The sequence below is a fragment of the Athene cunicularia genome, assembly GCF_003259725.1.
Source record: "Athene cunicularia isolate RWA chromosome 13 unlocalized genomic scaffold, athCun1 chr13_part1, whole genome shotgun sequence".
NCBI classification, from domain to species: domain Eukaryota; kingdom Metazoa; phylum Chordata; class Aves; order Strigiformes; family Strigidae; genus Athene; species Athene cunicularia.
In genome coordinates, this window is record NW_020799117.1 from 5,147,211 (window position 1) to 5,167,043 (window position 19,833).

Below are 19,833 nucleotides of genomic sequence, written 5' to 3' on the forward strand. Positions count from 1 at the left end.
ACACTCCACAAAGCCCACTCAAAGCTGCATGCCGTGCAGGTCTAGCAAACAGTAATTACCACCACTTTGTGTATCCCTGCAGCCTGTGATAAAACAATTAGGATGGTTCTCAAATGTGTCTGTAATTAAGTATTTATTCTATTTGGCTTCTTTCGTCACAATGAAAATGGCAGGGCACTGCTCGGTGGGGCAGGTTAGGGCTCGGGCACCGTTTCCCTTCCTCCTGCATCCTGACCGCTGCTCGCAGAGAAAACACCCCAGAGGATGCGCAGTGAACACCTCTGCACCACGCCGTGGCAACAACACCCCGCAGCCCGCAGTCATTCGGCTGCTCACACTCACTGCATCAGCTTTTCATACATCGTGGGCTGCGTCAGGTTGCTTTTACCTGCAGAATATTAACTCGCATGCCACAGCTCAATCCCACAAGACTGAGCCTGAGTTTACAGCCTCATGTTTTGCCACCGTTTTTGCTGGTACTCCCCAAATATCCTCAGCCCACAGATGCAATAAGCAATTCCCCTCCCGGCCAGCTTTGTGCTGAGACTGAGATCTTGGGAAGAAGTAGGAAAGGGACAGACAAGGTGCCACAACATCACCATGGCAGAGCTCAGCAGTTTTCAGTCCTTCCCCATTAACCCACAGGAACCGACACGGCCTTGGCTTACCTTGAGCGCGTCCAGGATTCGGCCGTCATAGTCGATCACTACAGTGTCACCCTGTTCCCCTTTCAGGCCGGGGGGACCCTACAAGCGGGGACAAATCCTATGTAGTTTTTGCAGCATCTGAGAAGCATGTGGTACGAAAGCAAAGACCTGACACCCAGGTGTTGGGGGATTATCACCTTACAAACACCATTGATTTAATCAATTCCTAGTTTGACAGCTGTAACTGTCATCCAACCAAGCCTCAAAAGGGCATAAATTTGTGTAACAGAGAAGTGCATAGAAATCCTCACTTGATTGCGCCTATTCACAGCTTCCTTCTTGGGGGGAAAAAAAAAAAAGTCACAGGATGGTCATATTGATAAGAAAATTGGACTTGACTGCATTTCCCAGAGCTATCTCCTGTGGCAGCAATCAGTACCTACATAAAGCTTTGTTTAAATATGCACCATCTCTATTTTTCTAGCACTGAACTGATTCTGAAGCAATTCAACCACATACTACACAGAAAGAGCTGGTGGGGAACAGCTCAGGTCAAGACAAATACGTGACTCCAAACTGAAAAAGCAAAACCCTGAACATCCATACCCGGGGTCCGATGGAGCCAATTCCTCCCTTTTCACCAGGTTCACCCTGAAAATCAAAATCACATTTTTGGTTGAAAGAGACCAAGGAAAATATAGGATATTTATCTTAAAAATATTGTAACTGCTTGAGATGCCAAGGTATGTTTTGGATTAAGGTAAAGTATGGCACCAACAAGGAACTGCTTTTCCTAGTGAAAACATAGATTTGACTTCAGATCAAATATATTTTGCAAAAAAAGAATGTTGGTGTGAGCTAGCTGACAGCAAGAAAACGTCCCATCGCAGAGGGAGCAGAGCAGCCCGCTCGGGGCTGAGCTCCCCGTATCGGGATGTGCTGTGCCACTCTCCAGCTCCACACTCCACTCTGAGCCTGCCAAGCTCCCTTCTCTTTGTGCTGAAGTTCCACATGTCTCTCTCTTTGCTTTAGGCTGAATTTTGCATGTGGAAAATTCAGCGGACACATTTAAACCATTTTTGAGGGTGAGTTTAAGGAAAAGGGCCATGCCAAATCTCCTCCCCCTGCCCCTCCCTTTGGTTTTTTTTGAAAGTTGGAAAGTTTTTGGAAAGCTGTAGTACACTCACAGCAAGTGACTTGAAATTCAGTTTAAGATTCAAAAATATACCTTTTGCCATACCCATAGAAATCCATTTGCTGGCCAAATTAAAGCCCTCCGAAAATAAAAAATGGTATAAACACAAAGACTGTCCATAGGAAAACTCAATTCAGCAGATCCCAGGGGAAAAAGCCAGCACTGCTACTATGGTTTTAGAAAAAAAAATAAATATGGCTATGGGTCACCTGAGCCCACATTTCTTCATCCTATACAGTTTCTTTCCCAACAAGAAGCCATGGCTGTTTGATATAGAAAACACAACTGGATACAGATCCTACTAAATAAGAAGCAGCTGAGGAGAGGAATAACGGCCCGCAAATGCTGTCCGGTTCTCATCATCACCACTTAACATATCAAGACTGTCTTATTGCATTTCTTGGCAGTTACGAAGGTCACTGGGACCGGACGGCACATAAGTGCTCTGGGCTTTGAAGCGACACCACAGCCACCAGTGCATCAGATGAAAATGCGATCAGAGGTTTAGCTCTCTCGGGGAGAAAGAGGCAATTCAATGAAAACCATGCCAGGAGACTATTCTAAAAACTCATATTGATCTCTGCTTGAATCCAGCTTTCATTAAATCGCCAGGAAAAGGGAAAATACTTCTTAACATCCCTCTGTTTTGTTTCAATTTGGGCGTTTTATGAGCCTTTTAGAAGGCAAAGGCCTAAAACACCTGCTCAGCTGAAATCCTGTTCCTCAACAGAGCTGTGTCCAGCTCCTTGCTAATGGACTTTCATTTACCTTGGGTCCTGGCAAGCCATCTGTGCCATTCTCTCCCTTGGGACCCACGCTTCCTTTTTCTCCCTGAAAACATGACAATTTAGACACATGCTAGGATGGAAAACATATTTCTTCAGGTTAGAAGTTTCTCGCTTTATCTTTACTTTTACATACAGGAGTGAGCAAAGCTCTGCTTTTAGCCTGAAATGTGTTGTGTTGCCTAGGTGCAAAAAGGGAGTTTTAAGATAAAAATGAAGATTTCAGGCTTACCAGTTTGGCTGAAGGTGGTGTGTTCAGCCCCAAAACCATAGGAGAGCCCGCTGCACCCTGATCTGGGCAGTGCAAACCCACATCCTGAACCTCAGCCCTGGGCCACCCCCAGCAACACTCCCCAGTTTGCTTCTGTGAGAGAAGCCTCTACATGGCAATTCTCTGCCACAGTCAACAAGTTGTGTTTGCAGATGTCTTCTGGGTAGAGCTACCGTGGCAGAGGGGTGGGTTATGCTTCTCTTTCTCTTTTTTTTTTTTCATTCTTTTCCACATCAGGGGAGAAATGCGCTTCTCAACCTGCCCCAACCGTGATAATGTGCCAAGAAACCAGACAGCAAAAGATGCTGCCAAGCACGTACGTCAGATGGGCACAGAGCAGAACATACCTTAGGGCCCATAAGTCCTGGTTCCCCAGGGATCCCATCATCACCCTGATGAAATAAAATACAAAAAGCAAAATACAAAGAGCTTGCACACACTTATCATTAGGATCCAACACATTACTGGAAGCCGCTGAGTGTTACACAGACCTCAGACCCACTCGGGTTTGCAGGAGGCTGGGAGAAAGCTGCAGCCCAGGAGGCTCCAGCGTGGCCCCCTGCTCCCACCCAGCTCTGCCTCTGCCTCCCCTGCTTCTGGGGAGGTGGATGGGCATCTCCCAGAGTTTGCTTACAGCAGGCCCTGGGAAAGGTGTTCTCTCACCTCTAACAGCAATTAAATATTTAATCCATTTAAGCTTTTTGTGTCCCAAAGACCTCCTGCAAGCTGCCACCCATTCTCATGGCCTACACTGCAAGTCATCAGTGTGCCCATCTGCCAGGAGGAGATTTTTCTTGTTTCATTTGTCATGCTTTGTGGTTCTCCTGAAGAGGGCAACTTTGCTGGCCCAGTTATGGATTTTTTTAAGGCAAATTCTAGCCTGAAAAACATCCGTGGCCATGTCTGTTTGGGGGCAAAACAGTAAGAGGGAAAGGCTGAGCCCTGTCAGCGCTTTGGCACCAGCTAAAGGCAGTGATTTATCCGCTACTTGATGGCACCACCAGAAGAAAACGTAGGGAGCTTGGACACATGAATCTTCCACAGTCTTCAATGCCCAACCCAAGCAGTGTGCCTGTCCTTAAGAGAGTGGGCAATCCCCATGAGACCGAGGTACTGTGCAGCGATGCCCGGCCCAGGAACCCCAAACCCATCCCAGGGACCCTGGGCAGATAACAGCCTCCAGGCACTTCCCAGTTCAGCTTGAATTATTGGAGTGAAAGGGCTCAAGACCTACTGCTTTGTTTGGCATTTGCTATTTTATTCTTTGTCTATTGGGCAGATGTGATTGCAGCTTCTGGCTTGCTTGCCGTAATGAAAACCAGGCTGCAGACACAGCTGTGCCCATGCTTCAGGGTCACATGGGCAAGAAACCCCAGGGAACACAAGGAAGGGCTCAGGATGACCATGGCTTCTCCATCACTCTCTGGCAATAGTTTCCCTAGTCAAGCATCAAGCAAAACAATTAAGAAATGTACACAATTTTACCTTTTTCCCTTGGATGCCAGTCTCACCCTTCAACAGCAACAAACACAGAGAAAGAAGTAGTTTAGGAACATAATAAATAAGACCAAATCTATGGATACTCAAAATTAATTGTAAAATTAAAATATTTGGCTTGTGTTGATCATCTTTATCCCCACCAAAATGCAAGAAAGCACATAGCCAAGCACACCAGCTTCCAGCTCCCCGTGGCTCCCTCACCCCCATTTCAAGGTACCAGCACAGGCAGCGGTTGTAATATTGAACAGACAATTCAGATATTTGCAGCTCCAAGTCAATGGCTAACACAAAACCTTAGAAACCTTGTATCTAATACATATATATAGATGAAAGTCCAGTGCAAAATATGTATATTCATCTCCACTCCCCTTATGCAGCAATATTTCAAGAATTCATATTAAAATTAGACAGATAAAAAATTACTTATTACCTACCTTTGGTCCTGGAGGTCCCCTGGCACCCTGTTGAATGTAAGAGTAGTTGATATACTTGTTTGACAATAGAGTATAACAGGATAAAAGCATTTCCAAGAGTACTTTCATTCCCATGAAAAAAAAAAAAATTACACAGATGCCAACTTCTCGTCTTCCCTTACAAATGCAGCCATAAGTTCTCTATGCTCCCAAGTAAGTAATAAATATTCTTCTACAGCTTATGTATTTTTATGTATTATAAGCACCTTTTTCTCCAACCTAGACCTTAGTAGATTGGAGTTAGAATGCCAGGAGGCTTCAGGGGCGCAGAAGTGGGGACACAGGAGCAGCACATCCCTCAGAGGAACCAAGGGGACAAAGACTGACCTCTCTTCTCCCCAGGGCACAGGTACCCCTGGACAAACATCCATTTTAGGGCATCTGTAATTTCCCATGAGGTTTTTTTTTCTTGGCCTCTATAGGCAATGACACAAAACCACTTGCTGCAGTGAGCTGAAACACGATGTGAAGTGAGGGGGGGCACAGATGCTGCTGGGCAATACTAACCACAGGGCCATCCTCTCCTGGCTCGCCTTTGAAACCCTGCAAAAAAATAAAAAGGCCAGCGTTGAAACTATTACCCCTCATTCTTCAAAATGCTCAGCAATAATTAGAATGTTCAGCAACATTGCATTTTAGCCTATTTTTTGAATTAAATAAATTGCCAGTGATCTGGATATTTGCAACAGGTCATCTGAAGGCTAGAGATCAACGGAGAGAGCTCTGGGCTCTCTGAGTTACAACCAGCACCTGCAAATAGGTGCTCCAAGTCTAGCTCTTTGCTCTAAAACTGAAGATGGAAGTTTCCCTCCTGCTCCCCTGTCCCCATGCCCCAAAGCTTTGCTGTAGGAGCAGCCGTCAGGGCCCAACCGCTGGCTCAGGCTGGGGACCCAGCAGTTGGGGTGGCAGCACCAGGGAAGGGGACACCCCCTTCACCCTCCTCTCCCTCACTGGGGTGGGAAGTGCCTGGCCTGTGCTCGCTGTGCATCTCCCATCCTTACAGGGGGGCCTGAAGGTCCTCTTGGGCCATCTTTTCCCGTGTCACCAGGAGGCCCCCGGGCACCTGGGGGTCCTGGCGGACCAGGAGGGCCAGTGGCTCCATCTCGACCTTGATCGCCCTGGAAGAAGTTCACACAGACACGGTGAGACGAAGTGGCATTGGCAAGCCGTGGCAGCGGGATGCCTGCAGCACAGGCATGGCATCCCTCTGCCATCAGCACCCTGGGCCTTCGCTGTCCTGGAAAAAATTAATTACAGCTACCAGTTGGGAAGGCTGGGAGCTCATGGCTGCTTCACGCCCTTTGGGTCTGGTTTCTGAACCAGGATTTTGCTCAATGCCTTCCAACAAGGTTTTATATCATTAAGTGCTTGCCCAGTGACTGTCTGCATGGGAAACACCAATTCGACAGTACCCAGAACTAACTCAGACCCAACATCATGCTGGCACAGAGCATGCACACACTTCCATAGCTTAGTGACCACAACAACAACAACAACAACAACAAAAAAGTAGTACTTAGTAGTATCATTTAAATACAGCCAAGGTCATACATTAACATCCAGCATAGCTCATACTTGACATTGCTTGGATGCAAAGAAAAAAGCAGCAGCTGTATCTCATGTGATTGTGAAGATCTGGTAGGTGCCCACTCCGGGGCGGGGGGTGCGGGGAGCACCCCACAGGGCTCCATCACCCAGTTATCAGCCCCCGACCCCCCGCCAGCCACCACCGCCCAGCCCCGGGGCTGTGGCCGGGCACATCCATGTGTGTGCACAATGGAAAGCCTCACAGAAAGGCTATCTCGTAAATCTTCTAGCAACATCTGGAAGGGTTACCACCGAGGCAGCACGACGGCTGTATTTAATATGTGGTCCACCCTCAAATCGGGGACAAGTGTGGGATTTTTCAGAAGTCCTTAAGTGACTTAGCAGCACAAATCCCACGGCCTTTCGACAAGATCTGTGCTCCTAAATCACTTGCATGGTTTTTAAAAAAGTCCTATTGCAAATGCTGAACACTGCATCCAATTATGTCAAGAGTCTCCCACTGAATTTTGCCTAATTAAAACATCACGTTTAGCATACATGGATTTAGACAGCACTAGTTATAATGCACTTTATTGACAATACCAGCACTGTTCATATGAACTTTTACAGGACTTTGCTGCTTGATGCCCCCTTCCTACAATCCTAAAAATTCCCACAATCCTAAACCCCATCCATTTTATGTCTCCTTTGAAAAAACTCTCCCTAATTTCCAATGGGGTTTCACTCAAGCGTGAAGCCACGGTTGTGACAATTCAAATAGCAATAGTGCGCTATCAGCCAGAAAAAAAAAAAACCAAAACAAAAGCAACTCGAAGAATCACAGCAAGCCAGAAGCAGCAGATCTGATACATCTACCTTGAGCACTCGTCGGCTAAAGACGAGCTGATCGTTAGCCAGAAATCCATGATTGAGCTGGGGAAAAACCATCTAGCCAGGTGAAGTGGGAGGCAGAGGAGGAAAGAGCAAGAGTTTAAGATGAAAGCACAGCAGCAGAATGAGTTTTAAAGGCTGTAACAATGTATAACAATTTTAATTCGATAATTAATTGATGCACGGAGAGGAAATAACCTAGGTAGCCAACAGGGGTTTGTTCTGATATTCTGGATACTCTGGAGCTTGCTAAGCAGTAAACAGACAAAGGGAAAACAAGTATCTTGTCATTAGTTTACTGCACAATAGGACATTCAAAGCAGCTGGGGTACAGAGGATTCCCCTACTGCAGGGCTTTCTGCAGAATAAAGAGCATTATTCCAGTAAACCCCACAGGGTATATATCCCAGCATTTCTCCTGAGACCAAATATTATATTTTTTTTTTTCAGAGGCTAAAATGAACACTGATGTACTCCCCAGCCTGCAAAATGCAGATAAATCTCTCAGATTTATACGATGCAAAAACAATGTATTCAGACCATGTCAGTAGCCATTGCTATTGTCTTTTAGCCTTGCCACTTATCTATCTAGGGAGAAGCAGTAAGACATTTCCTTTCTCAGGACACTGCTTGCGTCTCCCTTTCCCCCGTCCATCCCTGCACACTCCATAGAAGGACCGAAGGGATGGAGCAAAGCCATGAGAAACCCCGTGGGAACACACAGCACATCCTCCATAAGGGTTTCGGAGGGTTTCTATAGGAAAAAAAACCTTTTCCAAATTGCCCAGGAAGCCTTTAAACCTTTCACACAAATAACAGATAATCCTGAAACTCAGTTTTGGGGTAAATATTGCATAGGCAAGGCCACCTCCTGCCCACCCTCTCAGGACAGGCTTAGCAGGAGGCATGCACAGATACGTCAAAGCACTGATGTTTTAACACAGTCATCTCAGAAAGGGAGGAGAAAACCAAAATCAGATAGAAAAAAAACTAGTCAACCCTGGAAAATAAACCCCTCCCAAGGATTTTTTTTTTCAAGCTGTAGAGAGAGGCTTTAGCTCAACCCTCACTTGAATACAAGCATTCTGGGGAGGAACAATGCTGAAATCCTGAGACTTCAAAAGCCCAAGATGATGCCACATTGAAGTTCATGGGGACACAGAGCCCTTGCACTTGGCCAGGCCATCCAGATACTACAGGAACCACCAAAAAGGCTCTACTGAGAACAAAGGGGTTCGGGGCAGTCCCAAAGGACCTAGGCTTTATGGCTTTTGATGTGCGTGAAGATACACAAGGGCATTAAGTGGGATTTTCAGTAAAGTCCAAGGAGCCAGACAGGAACTTAAAGTTTCTTCTTATCCCTCAGATGGCTGAGCACCATCCACACCTTCCAAGTGCAGCCCTATCTGTTTTAACGTGGAATGACAATTTGCATTTGCTCCAAGGGCAAACACGCCATATCCCACCAAATCCAGTCATCATAGATTTAATTTTAAACAATCTCTGTTACAGATGGACCCATGAAACCTGAACAGCCCTGAGGGCTATTAAATACAGAGACACTATCTCTGGCCCAAGAAATGTCCAGGCCATAGATAACCAGGCTCCAGAAAAGCAACTGTGTGATGGAGTTACACGTTCCTGCTCCATGTTTACACTCTCCCAGTGCATCTGGTCACAGGGCACTGGGCTAACTGGTCACTGGGTCTGATCCTGTGTAGCAATGGAGTCCTAGAGCACAGAAACCTTGAACACTGGCAATCTCCAGCTTTAGAGTACTCAATTTAGCCATTTCAACATAACGTTCCAAACCAAGCAAGCAAATAAAATTTAAAAAAAAGAAGAATTATCCATAGATGTGTCTGTTGACTGTCAACGTGAGCTCTGCAGAACTCTTTCTGTGCTGAGTTTTTATCTACAGCATGAGCTTGGCAAGCACTTATATTTTTGCAGAAAGTTAAAAAGAAAAAGCTACTTTTCCATCTGCAGCTGGAACTCCAGCCTGTCAATGTAGAGCCAGTTCAGCCACGCTACTGTTTAGTCCCACAGCAGCTGAGGATACAGCTACAAATGCTACTGGTGCCACCTCCACCGGTGCTGGCTGCGGAGCAGGAGCGTGCTGCATGGGCCACTGGAGACAAGAGCATTTCTCTCACAAGTTGAAGCCCTTTTTCTCCCTCTTGAGAGCAAACCCGGCCCTGCTGCCACAGACGGTGTGCATCCACTAGCCCAGATGTGCAAAGATTCATCAATCCCATCACTTGTCTGAACATCTGAACTGTCAGTAAGAACAAGATCACCCAAGCTAAGGTAATAAATCCAGAGTGGTCAGCCCGGTGCCAGTTCAGGAAGCGAGTCTGGTTTATAAAAACAGTCCTTTTCAGAAGTGTAGTGATGTATTTGATTTTAAGAGAGAAGTAGAGGCACAAATATCAGAGCACAGCAGTCCCACCCTTGGCAGCATCCTGCTTCAACTCCCTCTTTCCTCTCCAGAGCAGAGGGAATCTGTTCTTGGTTTCTCCCTGTGAATACACCTATATGTATTTTGTCAGTGTATTTGCTTTTGTTTATTCCCTATCCTGGTTAGGTGAGGCTGCACAACAGTCTCCCCCATGCTGTGTGCAAGAACTACCATTCAGTGCCTAAGACAACCCAATGTGAACTCCTTCCTCAGCTCTCCAAAATCACTCTCCAACATCTGCATTAGGCACACTCAGATGTGCAATAATCTCTTTTTCGGTCCACGCTGGTGGCAGGTGTTTATTAGAGACAGAGAGAAGCAGCACACACAAGATTATTCCATAGCTAATCCAGTTCCTTCAAAGTCACCCCAAGCATTAACCTCTTTTAATCTGTCATTCCTAATGGTGATATTTTCGCGCTCACTGACACACACTATCCCCACTCCACCGTCCATAGACACACACGTTTATGAGGGAGGCAGCACTGGATATATTCCTAGTTATTTATTCTCCCATTGATGCGATGACTTTCTGCGATACATCTTTCAAAATCATCTAAAAACAAAGCCACTACTGAAACTTGAGGAAGAAGAAAGATTAAACTAGGAAATAAAAAAAATCATCTGGGCCAGACGGTATTAAGAAGTTTCATATCCAATCCAGAACCCCGAGAGTCTGAAGACATAAAGGAAGATATTTTCAAAGCCAGGCACCAGTTGTTAGAACTGATTGTGCATGGTGCTGCCAGGCTTGTTTCTCCTCCTTTCCTCTCAAATTGTTTCTGAGCTGCCTTCTTACTCTTGTGCAAAAAGACATAAATAAAAGTAAAGCAAAAGCTGGACAAATGCAGATCTGGAGAAAAAAAAAAGCATGTATTTTGATCAGTAGATTAAAACGTAGGACAAGTGTTACCTTGGGAGCTGGCACTCATCCCTGCGAGTCCAGATAGAGCTCAACCCCAGAGCATCTCCTGCAGTGCAACGAGGAGCCACGGCAGGAGGTGGGTTCTGCGTTACTTGGCAGCACAGACCGCAGGGGCTTTGGAGCCCAAGCAGCGTCACCCGACTCGCCAGCCAGCAGTCATTCACAGCCCTGGCCAAGGAGTGAAAACTCACGCTCATGTGCTACTGAATCACCTCTTAAAGCCTTTCCTGAGTACATGGGCGGGCACTTGGACAAAGTTGAGACCTTTTGCTGAGCCCCTCCTTAGCCACGCAGGGCATAAATCTATCGGAGAAGTTTTAGGGGCTCTCAGAGCCCAAGAGTGACATTTCTGAAGGCATCCAAGGTGGTTGGGAGCTGCTTCAGAAAACGACACCAACTTCAAAAACTGACTTAACAGCCTCTAGGGGAAAAAAGGAAAATCTCTCTGAGGCATCTCTGCCCGATGTTAACCACTGAGGTCCTGGCTACACTTCCAGCAACCGCATCCAAACTGACCAGCCAACTCTCGGACCCCAGCTCTGAATCTGCCCTAATGCCAGCATCCCAGCATATCCCCACCGGGGGGCTTCCAGCAGGTGCCTGTAATCCATGGTCAACCACACCTCCGTTACTGCGACAGAGCCCACCTCGGAAACACCCCACACCTCGTGGCGAGCTCTCCTGTCTCATCCCCAACATGGGAGGCTCTGTGCTCCTGCTGCTGCTGCCAGCACCGCCGCGGGGACCGTGGGACAGCCACATGCCCCTTGTCCCTGTAGGGACCTATCCTGATACACTGCAGTAAATCTCAACTTCATGCAGCCCCATGAAAGTCATTTCCACAAAAGTCCATTAATTTCTATATGTTATAGCAAAAACACTTTCCCCTCATCATATAGTTACTTAAAACCCTTTATTTTCAAAGGCAGCCTAGATACCGCCTGCGTGCCACCATACTTCCAGGTGGGTAGCTCAGCAAGAGAGGAGGAACTTTCCATCCTACGCAACATCATGCTGGACACCAGGTCTTCCCACCACATACTGGTGCTCGAATGCCAACAAATAAGGAGCAGAGCTTGGAGAGAAACATGGAGTCTGCCTCTGACACTGGAAAAGGGAATCAGGGATAGGAAAGTCCAGTAAAAGTACCTGAAGGTCTTCAACTCTTACTTCCCCACAGTCAAAGTTAGGAAAACCACCACCACGAAAAGCTCCAATGGCAAAACGAAGCATTTTGAGAACTGTTAACCGTACCTCATTTTGCAGCAACAAAGCTACGTGAAACTTTATTTTGTGCAGTGGCTAAACCCAACCTGATTTTAGAATAAAAAAATCACTACTGTGATCTGTGTCACTACTTACCCTCGGGCCGATGTCCCCTGCTTCACCCTGTTCATCAGGCAAAACAGCAAGGGTCAGCTATTAGAGTTCAAATTTCAACCACGAAGGACCGAGCGTAGGGTCAGCTGGACGTGGGAACAGCACACAAGGGAAGTGGCAAGAGTCCTATTGCTTAACGTATTCAAAACCAGGGAGGAGAAGGACTCAAGACAACACAATAGGGAATGATTCTGCCCTGGCAGGCAATGAAACAGATAATAAATCAGAAATAGCAGATTGTTTCCAACTCTTAAGGCTCCCCTAGCAACTGCTTATGTCCTACACATGCGAGGATTAACATCACTTTCAGTACAGTAATGACCTTCTTCAGCTGCTGTAATTTCATGGGAGGATGTCATGCAAACACAGAGCAGGGGAGCCCACAGCCAGCTCTTGGAGCAAGGCAAGAAGAGAGTTGTATGCCACTCTCTCGTTACCGGGAACCCTATGGCATGGATGAGCTTTAAGGCCATCACATTTATTCCTCCTACATTTTTGCAAATTCTTTCTGCCCTCCCCTTCCCAGGGCTTTTCTAAGAGCAACCTGAGAACTTGCTGTCACAGCTCCATGTCCCCACAAAACCCAGTGGTAACGTCATGCTGGCATACTGGGATAACCTGAACTGAGATTATTACAGCAGGAAGAGGACATGCAGCTGCTTCCCCAAAAGCCACATGTTAATGCAGTCTTTACCTTTTCCCCTTTTGGTCCTGGAGGTCCCTGGAAATAAATAAGAAGGATCTAAGTTACGAAACAGCAGAATCATCAATGCACGCAACATCAAAATCAAGGAGATTGCATTCATCAATTCATGTCTGCTATTATTTGAAGTCGTGCATGCTATTATTTCAAGTTATACACTGCTTCACATCAGCAGCACGCTACCAAAAAAAGCACCGAGGTCCTGCCTGCTCTTGCCAGGACAGAGGACTGGAGGAGGACGGGGCAGGGCAGGCAGCGTGACAGCCGCTCGCAAACATGTGACTAAATAGATGCAAAAGATTTCTTGAAGTATTAAATCACTTCTAGAAAAACACATGCTCAGCATATCATTACAACAATTATACATCTGTTTGAAATAAACAAGGAGGATGGGCTGCTTTCTTTGGCCTATTTGCTGAAGACATAAGTCATCTTCTCTCTAAGCAGCTTTCTGTAAGACAGGCAGGCAGAGACACGCTGCAGCCCCAAAGAGAAGCGACAGAGCAACGCTTTGATGTGCCTGCTCTACATCCTTCTTCCAGCACAGAAAAATACTGAATCTTGAAGTTCAGCCTAATTCATGGTGTTTGCTGAAGCAGGACCCGGCGGGTTGCACGGGGGAAGGTCAACAGAGCGGCCAAAAGCGGCAGCATCTGCATCCCTGCGCCACATCCCTCCTGCTGTTAATTTGGCTCTAAGCAAGGCTGCTGGCCCCTTGCTCTCATGGAAGAGATCATGAACAGCCTGGTTTGAGTTTGGTCATTTGATAAGTTTGCTTTTTCGTTGAGATTTTCCCCACCTCTCACTCAGAGGTCTCGCTCCTGCCCGGTGCATACACACAACTCGTAGCCGTTCGCATCCACGTGCCTGCCGAGGGCAGCGGGCAGAGGAGTGTGCTGCTGGGCTTTATGCTGCTCTTCCATCACGGGGTTTTGTTAATTCAAAGCCAAGCCCTGAGCACAGGATGTGAGCTGGCCTTCTGTTTTTCTTTTCCACTCCTCTGTTTCTAGATTTCTCTTTACTCACATTTGTCATCTTCAGCCATAAGAGAAAAACCAACCACAACAATGTGCAGCTACAATACAACACTCCCTAACTGACAAGTAATAAGTACCTGCAGTAACTTTTCAACTTCTGCCCACTTCGAAAAATCACAGTTGGTTTAGGACAGGAGCTTGAAAAGATTTCAAATGGTGCCCTCTAGTGAACGTGGTGGGAGAGAGTTGGATTTCGACACAAAATACAGAGCGGTGACCTCCTGTAGCAACCGTCCAGCCAAAGGAACAGAAGCTGGCTAGTGTTCAGCTAGCATAAAAATAAAGAAGTCTGTGTTTGCATAACATAAGTAAGAAAAGAGTGGAGCACCTGAGTATCCAAAGGGCTTCCAAGCAAAAATGAAGTCAAGAAATCAGCTCATAAAATGAAGTCCAGGCTGTTCCACTAAGTATTGCATGGACACCAGGCTGGCTCAAGCAGTTCCCACCTGGGCTCCTTTGAAGGCAAATGAACCCAGTTTGGGAACAATTATTTTTATGATAGCACTTTGTAGTGCCAGGAGCATGCAACCAAGATTACTGACTTTGCTTCTTCCAAGGTGCTACCGGAGTTTATTTCTCAAATTTGGCCTGATGCCCATCTGCAGAGTCTCCGCTAGCCGAGCTAGCGCAGGAGGGGGCGAAGCAGCTGAGATGAGCTGACAGGTAAAGAAAAGCTCACCTCTAGCTGTGCCAGCCAGTTCTGGCTCAGAATTTAAACTTGCGTGAGCTACAGACCACAGGATCATTTTCCTAAATACAATTTTTTCTCCTAATCTGTTATATATGTAGTAATACGTGAGTAATAGTTGAGATTCTGCCTATCTATTACAGAGCAGTGTGAATAAAGACATGTTACATTTGGCACTCGGTGCTACTTACTGGTTTGCCATCCAAACCAAGAGGCCCCTGAAAAGGGAAGGAAAAGACAGTATTATTATTAAAAAAAAAAAAAATCATCGATTTACAAACATAGCGATATCAGTCATGCTCTGAAAGAGGCTCTATTTATGTATAGTACAGCCTTTGGCTATGTTACTTGTATACCTAATCCTTCATCCATGCAATCCAGCAGGAAGGTTTCACAGAAGTACAGTAAAAGGTGTCAAACCATTTGCAGAGTACGAAGGAGCATGAAAGGAAGCGACAGGATTAGTGACAGGGATAAGGTGACACTGCTCTAGCACAGCGCTCGGGACGCCTTGAGGTTTTTAAAGACTAAAAGAGCAGCGGTAAAACATGCCTGATTTACTTAAACTGAGCAGGTCCCGGGCGTGCTTCACATCAACCTCAGATCTGAACCTTTTGTTTTTGCAAAAGGACTTGCTAAAACTCTACCGTTTCACCCAAGATGTGGGAATCAGCTATCACCCTCAGCCCATAATGGCCAGTCTCAGTGATGAGGAGGGGTGTCTTGCTGTGGAGGAAGAACGGGCGCATCTGCCCTGCGGGCTGATAACTACATGTTCTGCTCATGTGCACTGATACAAAGCTGGGAACGTGCTTGCATTTGCATGATCAAGCACTTGGTCAACCCCAGTTCTTCCCCAGGTCCCCCCTTTCTAGGGTTGCTGCAGGAGCGCATGGTAAATCAACACGATAAATGGATATTTCCCCGTTGTCTTTGGCATACAGCCCTTAACTAACATGAAGCCACTGAACGTGTTGGACCATAGGAAACCTTGTTTTTCAGAAAGAATGCATGTGGGGAGAGGAAGCACGGGTGCTCTAAGGACCACAGACAAAGCCAAAGCTGCCCCTGCTGTCAGCACAGGCACTTTGGGATGCAAAGAAGTGTTTAAAACCCGACAGTTTCAGTACATCCCAGAGCAGCATTTCCACTGATCCATGACCTGCTGCCCAAAGACTTAAACCCTTTCCTTATTTAAACCCAAAGAAGGCTCAGCCCTGCAAAGCACTCCTGAAGAGGCATGGCACGATGGTTGTGAGTCAGCAAAGCCCTCCGACGCCTGATTCACTCTCAGATTTCCAACGCGTGCTTCGCTAGGCGAGGATCCACTCCGGAGGGAGCCGTGGGCTGTGTGGGCAGTACATCCCTGTCCTGTCCTGGCAGCACAGCTGACCGCTGCCATGACCTCAGACCCAACCCAGCCTGGCGCTCGTTACCGCCTACTGCAAATTCAAGGACTACACTTGCAAAACGGTACCTTGGGATCAGCACCTGCTCCCTCCTATGTCTGCCCTGCATGGCCACACGTGTGGGACACACACACATCCTCCCAGCTCCTTCTGCAGACGTGCCAGGCTGAAACATCTTGCATTGCAGCCCTGTAAACCGGGAGGACCTACTGAAGCAAACGCAGTCTGCACTACGGTATAACACAAGAATAAAGCATCAAAGTTTTTTGCATTTCTTAGGGAACTGATTAGGGTGAACCTTTTTTTAAATTCAGCTTCAATATGTGATGGTGAAATTGAACAAAAAAAGAGAAAGGTGAATAAGAGAAGCCCAAGGACTGTGTTAAAAACAGCATCCTTCCAGCTCACAGCTCTGGCCATCGATAAGGAATAAATCAGTCTGTTGTGTTGACGGGGCTTGGAATATAAAACAACACAGCTCTGATAGGGAAAAGAGGTAAATCCTGGGCAGGGCACCACTACCTGTGTTATAAGAACTGAGGGAGCTGTACACGCCATCTTCACCTGACAAGAAGTGAGGATTTCTTTACACATGAGATTTCTGAAGTGACCAAACATCGGTTATGTTGTTCACATAATGCTTATTTTTTCTCATAAGGAGCAGGACACAATTGCTACGTAGTGGTAATGAAAAATATAAAGGAACGCAGTTGCATCCGTTAATGCAAAGGCTTGCCAGTCACAACCAAACGACTACTTCTTCCCCTGACACCCCCTCTATACTTTATCACACCTTGATTCCTTACGTTATAGCAGCTGGGAAAGGCATCAGCTCCATGAAGCTTCTTCCCTCAAACTATGATCGTTTGAGGTGATTCACCTGAAGCTCCTGATGCAACTCTCTGACCTCCGGAGGACAATATGTGGGACCCAAGCAGAGAACTTGCAGCACATTCAACTTCTCAAAGGAGTAGAAGTCCCAGAAATCTTTTTTTTTTTTTTTTTTTTTTTTTTTTTTTTTTAAGAAATTCACAATACCAATTCATCAGCTTTTAGCTATTCTTGTATCAGTCCACAAAGGGACATCCAGAAGGAAAAACAATGGCCTATTCAAAGGATGTTTGTTTGAGGGAAAGCATTTAATGCTTGAGAAAAACAATATCCATTGGGCTTTCAAAGCAGCTCTCGGCCAGCTGCACCGCTGAATGGACAAGATTAACTCAGACTTTTAAATGTTTTGTTAGTCTGGGCTGGAGATTTAATTGACTCTGCTCTACCTGCCCAGCCAAATGTCTGTGGGAGCACAGGCAGGGTTTCTGAGAGCAGCCAGGGCATCGGATGTGCAAAGTAGGAGAGAGCATCGGAAATCTGGGCTTGGTTACTTGACTGCAACTTTCAGGAGCACCCATGCGTTGAGATCATGACTTTCTTTTATTTGAATTCTGCTCCATGTCATTTTAATTAAAGACAAAGTGAGCTTTAGTGCATTTGATAACTAAGGAATGGGAAAACAACAACTAATTCCCTAATTCCCCCAGTCAAAAACCACCTCTATAGAAGTTTTCACACTGGGGGGGACAAAAATAACTTCCACTTAAACAACCAGCACAAAGTGTAAGAAAAAGGTGAGTTTTCTGGACGCCCCATTACAGGACCCAAGTAAGAGACAGCGTCGCAGTGGCTTCACGCTGTGCTTTTTGCCTAGGGATAAATTTCATTCATGCCTTTGCCCACTTTCGATTACAAGCCTTTCATTCCGAATCACACGCAGAGCAATCACGCTTTACACAATTAAATGCTCACCACGTAGAGAGGGGATGAACTTTCTGCCTAGGAAAAAACCTGATGCTTTAAGACAAAGTAGAAAATTCAATCAACTTCCCCCAAAACATGGTTCTGACCAAAACCAGCACCGCACCAGCCAAGCGGGACAAAACCCATCGATGCTGGTTACTTTGAGGAAGAGGACGCTGATGTGGCCCCAACAGACACCATTCGGTGGATGTCAGAGCCCGCTCCTAGCTGATAACCAACTCAGATCTCATTTTCTAACCACGCACCAGTAAGGACTTGGCGCCGGGCCATCGCAGCTCTGTGGGGCATCCTCCACATTTGAAGAGAAAAGAGGAAACACTGCTGTCAGTTTGATAAAGAAAATATATATATCTGCAACATCTGGCTGGAGCCCTCAGGTTGCCAGGGTGGGAGGAGCTGGGTTAGCAAGGAGAGCTGTGACAGGGAGCTGGCGTGAGTGATAATTGCAATTACTTGCCTTGGCTTTACCCCTCACAAACAGTAACGTAGGCACATGGTGTTCCTGCAGGCATCACCACCCAAACCGTGGTGCATCCCCTCTGCCACCACCCGGGTGAGAACATTATTTATATAATGGTATGTATTTTACGGTATACATTAATGATGTATTATTTAATGATATGTATTTACACAATGATGCTGGGAATGCAGACACAGGTCAGATAAGACGTTGGAGCTTGAGCAGAGCTTGTTACATCACACACTCTTGCTGCACGCCTTGGTTTGGCCATGCAACATTTCAACTGCAGAGGAAGGGGCTACATTCAGGTATGTTCTAAACCAAATTCTGGTTATTTTTGGTTTTGTTTCACAGTAGAATCTCTGATGTCTTGAGATACAGCACTGAAGTGTCACCTCTCATTGAAAAAAAAAAAAAAAGATTCACCCAACGCTGAGATCAGCTGAAGGCTTGGGAACAATTTTGAGTTCAATAAGAAGGGAAGATGCGGAGCCTTCACGCTCTGATTCACATGCAAAAGCTCTTCCAATAACATCCCTTACCCCTGCTCAGAGAAAGCCTCGGTGCCCGCCTGGCTAACTGACCCTCCGCCTTCCTCCTCCAGTGCCACTACTGCTGCCGGCAGCGATGTACTTGCTCTAGCAGCGTTACAGGAATTTTAAGGGGGAAAAAGATCTAGTGAAAACGAAGCCAGAGATTATTAAGAGGACAATCCTTCTGAGTTAGGAAATCTTCTCTCATGGTTATTTTTAATGTTTCCTGCTCTGCTAAAAATTAGCACAGGGGTCGGAAGGAACCCTGCAGTCAAACTTTTAACAAATTCATAGGGCTGCCTTCAATCTGTCTCTGTGGTTTCAAAAAAAAAAAATGGTAAAAATCTTACATTCGAAAAGGAGGAAAGTGTCAGAACAAAAGAGCACAACAATATTTTAGTATCCCCGCGAAGGGCCCTGGGTCATTAGGCAGCAGGGTCTGCAGTGCAGGCAGGGAGCAGGGACCATCCTTTCCTATAGGCTACGCTGTAAATCTTCGCAAGGACAGCGCCTGCGAGCGATGCGGTTCCCCAGCACATTTTTGTATGTGTAGAAAACTCTGGCAAAAGCTGCGGCCAAGCACACCCTGCCAGACCCGTCACAAGGAAAGTGGGAAAAGGCAGCCAGGTTGCTGTGGCTCCTCTGAGCTTCCCAGCTGAAGGAAAAGGAGAGAAGAGGGACTGAGAAATGAAATGCGAGTCCTCTAAATAGTAGCTGAGAGCCACTGGTGCTAACCGTGAATGAATCGAGAACAAGAGACATGTACTTGTCCTCTATTACTGCTACGCCTGCCTCCCTCAATGTCCTCCGTGCAGGAGAATCAGAAGCCCTTATAAAAAAAACCCAAGCTTCTACTCCATCCAATATCACCTCTACTACAGTAATCATTTACCCTGCCAAATAACAGCATTTAAATATCTGTGACAAGATAGACTGTACATGTGAAATTGGTCATACAAGGAATTATCCCGCACACACACAACTGCAGTGGCTCTGAGCCTGGAGAAGCCCTGGGTGGGAAGTTCCTCCTGCACACACACCCCCCACCCCAACCTCTGGGGTCCCCAGTGTGAGACCCCAAAATCGCGTCAGCCTGCAGCACGACACAGCACTGAAAACGTTCCTACTAGGAG

General features: G+C 46.4%; 1 protein-coding gene across 1 annotated transcript in view; it reads right to left on the reverse strand.

The window, feature by feature from the left end:
- COL23A1 (collagen type XXIII alpha 1 chain) overlaps window positions 1-19,833 on the reverse strand; it is a 190,774-nt gene that overhangs the window by 12,756 nt on the left and 158,185 nt on the right. Inside the window, exons 5-16 of the mRNA XM_026858064.1 lie at window positions 14,675-14,700; window positions 12,750-12,776; window positions 12,038-12,064; window positions 7,275-7,346; window positions 5,873-5,989; window positions 5,379-5,414; window positions 4,833-4,859; window positions 4,384-4,410; window positions 3,246-3,290; window positions 2,611-2,673; window positions 1,254-1,298; window positions 669-746 (exon numbers count right to left, since the gene is read on the reverse strand). Coding sequence (XP_026713865.1) covers window positions 669-746; window positions 1,254-1,298; window positions 2,611-2,673; window positions 3,246-3,290; window positions 4,384-4,410; window positions 4,833-4,859; window positions 5,379-5,414; window positions 5,873-5,989; window positions 7,275-7,346; window positions 12,038-12,064; window positions 12,750-12,776; window positions 14,675-14,700 — 590 coding nt within the window. The remainder of the gene's footprint in view (window positions 1-668; window positions 747-1,253; window positions 1,299-2,610; window positions 2,674-3,245; window positions 3,291-4,383; window positions 4,411-4,832; window positions 4,860-5,378; window positions 5,415-5,872; window positions 5,990-7,274; window positions 7,347-12,037; window positions 12,065-12,749; window positions 12,777-14,674; window positions 14,701-19,833) is intronic.